The sequence below is a fragment of the Drosophila busckii genome, chromosome 2L (assembly GCF_011750605.1).
Source record: "Drosophila busckii strain San Diego stock center, stock number 13000-0081.31 chromosome 2L, ASM1175060v1, whole genome shotgun sequence".
Lineage (NCBI taxonomy): Eukaryota > Metazoa > Arthropoda > Insecta > Diptera > Drosophilidae > Drosophila > Drosophila busckii.
In genome coordinates, this window is record NC_046604.1 from 18,321,651 (window position 1) to 18,327,700 (window position 6,050).

Sequence of the window (6,050 nt, forward strand, 5' to 3'; positions counted from 1 at the left end):
GCTGATTAAAAATTAGTAATAAATAATAGCAGCGATGTATAAATAAAATGCTAAATTTCCATGCCAGAAACAACTTATAAATTTAAAGTTTGGAAGCAAACACATTAAAAAATAATATAATTTGCTAATTTAAAACAAATAGCAGCATCAATTATTTTTTTTAAATTTTTATCATTAATATGAGCATGTAAACATGAACTCCCTGTTTTGAAATTGAGCTAAAATTAGTATAAAAAGCTTAGGCTACTTTTATTCCATTGAGTCACCATTTTATATATTGCTTACATATATCTTTGATATCTGATATGTATAAATCAGACTAACTAAAGCTAATTAAAATTATGTTCGATGCTTAAAAATTGCATTAACTTTGCCGTTTGCGTTTGTTTACAATGATATAATAAATATGAAAAGTTTCACTTCAGCTGCTTGGGAGTAATGAGGGCAAGTTGCAACTTTTGTTGCTGTTGTTGTATTTCAACTTCAATAAAAGTTGTGTCTAACACTAGACAATAGTTTATCAGCCAGAGCCAGATAGATAAACCCCTTTTTCGATAAGGACATAAGCACAGAGTTGTTGATAAGCGAACAACAATGGGCAGCACAACATAACAGAGCAGAGCGGAGCGGAGCGTGGTGGACAAACAAACGAAGAGCTAATAATACATAATGCGAGTGTGTGGAGGAGACTGCAGTTGGACGCCGAGCACTTTCACATACGTCAATGATGCTAATCAGAACGCCCAACGCCCCATGGCAGCGCCCCCGCTCTCTCCCTCAATAGCTGCTACCCTCTCATCAGCTCTGGAGTTGGGGCAGCCGAGACTTTCAACTCCAAAACACGCCACCCCGCGGTGCAAGCGGCAAACTCCAGGGTGTTTGCTACGGCTGCATGCCCAGTGTGCCCAGCAAAATTCCACTCAGCTGGCAACACTCCCAGTTGACTCACTCCGAATTGGACTCAAGCATTTGAGCGTCATGAGCAGTTCTCGATTCGTCAGCCAGCGTTCACTAGTGTGGGTGGGTGTCTCTCACCCCGCCCACGCGCTTGAGTTTTGGACTGCAACAAGTCTGCTCGGCTCTTCGGCTTCGTGTGCGGCAGGCTCGTGATTCGCCTTTGGGCCTCAAGCTCACTCGGCTGGCGCTATGGACGAGCCGCTGTTGCTGCTGCTCGTCGTCGCGTTCATTCCACAAGTGGCCGTCAAAGTCGTCACCGCGTTTCCGGTGCTCAGCCTGGCTAACAACAGCTCCAAAAGCCAAAAAGTTTCAAGCGCCGTTCGGTATTTGGAAAACTCAAAACGTTTTCAAACTGTTTGTTGTGTTGTGCCATTGAAAAAAAAGCAGCAAAGTGCATTCTCAAAATATGTTTTCGTTAAATGTGCGTAATGCTACTAAAAATTGTATCAAAGCATGCGAAAATGCTTGATCAAGTTCATTGTTAATAATTAATAAATAAAAAGTGAATTATACACATTATATATTGAAAACTAATACTACACTTGGCTAACTAACTTCATATTCAAAATTTATGTAAGTTTCAATTTTGAATACATTTATAAATTTATAAAAGTGATTTGAAATCATTTTTTATTTATTTTGAACACAATTGTGAGTGATTTGTTTATTGCATCTGTCTAAAATAAAACCATACACAAACCAAACATAGCGAGAAATATTTTTATAATATATAATTTTCTTTCTATATTTCTGCATAAATTTGTATGTCTCGTAGAAAAAATAATATAAAAAGCATGTATACTTTGCCGATCTATTTAAAATTTAAGTTAAAATATAAGTTTGGCATAAATTTTCATCTTGTTGCTTCATAATAATATTTAAATCTTTGTTTTGGGTGTTGCAAATTCTTTCTTCATAGTTCCATAACGAAATCTTATGCAATCATTGAAAATTATGCAAGATTCGAATTCAAAAAACAACAAGTTTCAATTAAAGCAATAGCTAATTGATTTAATAGAAAAGTGACGAGTTCTTAAAACTGTTTTAAGCATTAAATCATTAATCTGCTTTTGTTTACACATTAATGTCCGCTGCAGTTGGCTTTTGTTTTTAAAGACGGCATTGAAAGCGTGAGCAACAAAAGAAGCGCATAAATGTATGCAACGCTTATTTAATAGAAAGCACAATAAATTTTACACAAACTCAGCTCAGGTGCTAGTTGGCTGGGAGTCTCTCTTAAAGGCATTTTCGCCAAACAAAGCCACATAAACGTTGGCCTGCATTTTCAGTGTCAACAGCAGCAGCAGCTACTGAGGCAACAACAACAGTTATAAATGTTACAATAGTTAAGATTCGAGATGCATTTGAAAGCATCACCGACGAGACGAATCTCTAGCTCATTGTCGCCATAAAAGAAAACAAAGTGCGCGCCTGGGCAGTCTGAACAGAGAAAACTTAATTCAACTTCACTTTTGCTAACGCTGATGCTGATGCTGACGCTGTTGCCGCTGCTTGTAAATTACACAAGCAACCATTACATAACATCATGTTGTAACACTATAACCTTATGCGCATTATGAGCAGCCCCGTTCATTGAGCTGTGGCTCTTGTAGCAATTCTTTTAAAGATGCGATGCAGTTAAATAATAGCGACACTTTTGCTCGCTTAGGGTCACAGGCAGGCAGGCAACAAAGGAAATGCGCGCCGCAAAGTGCGCGTTTTGTATTACAACAAGTCAACGGTTTAAATGCTCCACGCTGTTCCGGTCAAACGTTCCAGCGAGCCAAGCCAGGGGGCATAACCATAACAACTATGTCGTCGTCGTCGTCGTCACCAACTGCAGCAGCGCCTCAAATCAAAGCAAACCGTGTTTGCTCTACGCGTATTTAAAGATCAAGCACACAATGCATTGCTCCATATCCCAGGAGCAATACAAATAAATATATAGCCAACTAAACTGGGACAATTTGTGATTGCTTTGATTCTATTTTAGAAAGTGCATTGCATTAAAAATATATAGCAGCCTTTAAACTTTAAGTCTAACTCAATGCGTTGACTTTAATTTATTTATAGTACTTAGAATGCGTTTTTAGCATTCAAAACTAATTTAGGCTTCTCTTTGTTTCTAATAAATCTTTTGCAAAACAGTTCAAAATGAGCAGCAAATTGTTTTGCGTAGAACTTAAAGTTTCTTGAAGTTTAAGAAATTGTTATAATTCCCGTAGCTAAGAATCTTTAGATCTTTGGCAAACATATTCTAAGTCTAGAAACATTTTATTGGTTACCCCAGCCTGAAGGCCTTTGTTGCTCTTAAAATAAATAAATAAATATTAGTTACCCCTGTGCTATTTATAGCTTAACCTTACTAAAAGTTATTTTAATATAATATTAATTGAATTAAAATAAATTAAATTAGCAGCCAATGACAAATCGTTAGATACTCAAAGATGTTAAATCAAACATTGTTTCCTTTTGTTCGCAACTTTAAAATAAATCTAAAGGCAGCCACTGCGATTTTGCTATTACTATATAAATTTATATATATACTACGTACATTTTGTGCGGCAACAGATTGCTTACCACCTACGCAGATGTCAGGCAAAGTTCAGGGTCTATTTGTGTGAATGCTGACATCATTGAATATTGTACAATAGAATGCGATGAAATGCAACTGAAAGCTTGCATAAATAATTCGAAACATACCTGGAAATAAAAGAGGTATATTGTATATGAGATATGAATAAAATTCAGATAATCACGTGTAACTGTTTGATATTGATTTTCGATAAGACTGCGGTGTAAAAATGACGCAAACTTTGATGATAAGGCAGACATAATAATACTGTTGACATATAAAATGGCCACAAACTGTCAGTTCCAATATACAAAATCGTATATACATATTAAAGATAATACATACAGTACAGATATCTGCCAATCAAAACAAATAGTCAAACTGAATTTATCATATGCATAAATTTATGATAGTTTGTGATGCACTGTAGATAGAGCTTGAACTTAAATATATATTGTATAGTTATTAAATAAATAAATAAGGTTTACGCTTAGGCAGAGAGTTGGATTTACAGAATTACTAAACAACAATTTTTAAAGAATTTTTACTCGAAAAAGCCAAAGCAGAATTTCATTTCATATTCAAATACTTTTCCCTAAAACTTATAAAATAATTCTTCTGCTACTTCTTACTCATTGATTGATTTCAATAAATAATTTCGTACCAATAAATAATTCAATCTTAAATAAATAATAAAATACACTTTTAAAATAATTCATTTACTACTTCAATTCAACTATTTAATTTGCTTATAATTTTAAAAATAATTTTCCAGGCTCGCTCTTAATATGGACGCCACCCAAATGACCGATCTGATGGGCGGCCATGACTTTATGCAGCTGCAGCAGCAACTGCAGCACAACAACAACAACTACAACACAGATGGACACAACGGGCTGTCGCCAGAGTCCGCAGAGCGCAGTTCGCGTCCCGTGCGTCGTGCCACAAGACGCACCTCACAGGTAAGGCAGCCAGCTAAGGATTTACTCCAATTCATTCGCTACACATTTGAATTTGCTTACAGCTAAGCAATAATACATACGATCTGGAGATGACCGACTCCAGTTCGCAGAGCGATGACACCAGCGGCGGCGGCGGCAGCAGCAATGGCGGTGGCAGCAGCACCAACAACAACGGCAACCAGCAGAGCAATGCGAATGGCCAGCAGCGCACCTCGAGTCGCAATCGTGGTCAACAGAACGCTGGAGCTGGAGCCAATTTGATGCCCAACTCGCAGTCGAATCGACGGCGCAAGGGCGCTCTGAATGCCAAGGAGCGTAATCTGCGCCGACTGGAGTCCAATGAGCGCGAGCGCATGCGCATGCACAGTCTCAATGATGCGTTCCAGTCGCTGCGCGAGGTGATACCGCATGTGGAGATGGAGCGACGCCTGTCCAAGATTGAGACGCTGACGCTGGCCAAGAACTACATCATCAATCTCACACACATTATACTCTCCAAGCGCAACGAGGAGGCAGCAGCCATGGAGCTCAATGGCGGCGCTGTGGGCGGTGTGCTGCTCTCGGGCCTCACAGCTGACAGCAATGGAGGAGCAACAGTGAATAGCGTTGCTGCTGCTGCCAGCAATGGTGGACTCTGCTTTGAGGATGCTTTGACCAATGGCGGCGCCTACGATTGCGCTTTGCTGGCCGCCACCGATGGCAGTCTGCTCAATGCTGCCACCGTGTCAGTTCCAGCTCCCGCCATACAAAACTTGCAGCCACCGCCCATGCACCTGTTGCCTCAGAGTCAAGCGCCGCTGGAGCAGCAACAAACGCAGCAGCAACAGCAACAACAGATTCATACACATGCTCATCATCATCACCAGCAACAGCAACAACAACAGCAGCCACCACCTCAGCAGCAGCAACAGCAGCAACTTTTGCATGCTCATGCTCATCTGGGCGGCAACATGTTGCTGGCACCACAGCAACAGCAACAGCAGCAACAACAGCAGCAATCCCAGCAGCCAACACTTTTACTCAATGGTGGCCCAACAGTTGGAGTTGGCAGCGTTAATGTAGCCATGGGCGTGGGCATAACAGTGGGCGCTGCTTTCCCAGATGTTAATGATAACTTTGATGAGCCATTTCGAGAATTTCTCTAAGCTTTAATGTTAGATCTGTGGTAAATGCGTAGACCCGAAATATAAACTGTGGGATTTATGATATACTTCATTTAAATTTCATTAATTTTGAATTATATTTTTGAGTTTAAATAAGTTCGCGCAAGTATTGCGTAAGCATTATAAAAGTTTTCTGATCCAAACTCATTTCCCAGCTCTCCTTAATTTTTCAACATTTTTTTTTGCCTATTCAAAATCTTTCCTGTAATACTTTTAGCGCCTTCTCTACAGTTATGCCAAGTTGTTAATATTTATAAACAAAAAAAAAGCTGCTAAGCTTTAGATTAAGAATTATTAGTATCTGCACTTAAAGGACGAATCAACACCAATGTAGAAATGTTGACATAAATCGTAGAAAATCCTTCAACTCCTTTTTATGTACATAACATAAAT

General features: G+C 39.1%; 1 protein-coding gene across 1 annotated transcript; it reads left to right on the forward strand.

Moving 5' to 3' along the window:
* The first annotated feature begins 4,320 nt into the window (after positions 1-4,320).
* Positions 4,321-5,639, forward strand: LOC108605217 (protein dimmed). The gene is made up of 3 exons (XM_017994829.1): positions 4,321-4,494; positions 4,557-5,342; positions 5,406-5,639. The coding sequence occupies exons 1-3, from the start codon at positions 4,321-4,323 to the stop codon at positions 5,637-5,639; spliced, it is 1,194 nt and encodes a 397-aa protein (XP_017850318.1).
* The last annotated feature ends 411 nt before the right edge of the window (positions 5,640-6,050 follow it).

What these genes read in the sequence shown, in the direction of transcription:
- LOC108605217 (XM_017994829.1), top strand. Translation starts at nt 4,321, where the DNA reads ATGGACGCCACCCAAATGACCGATCTGATGGGCGGCCATGACTTTATG. An exon ending in CCACAAGACGCACCTCACAG is followed by an intron (nt 4,495 to 4,556) that starts GTAAGGCAGCCA and finishes ATTTGCTTACAG; the next exon opens with CTAAGCAATAATACATACGA. An exon ending in AACAACAGATTCATACACAT is followed by an intron (nt 5,343 to 5,405) that starts GCTCATCATCAT and finishes CAGCAGCAACAG; the next exon opens with CAGCAACTTTTGCATGCTCA.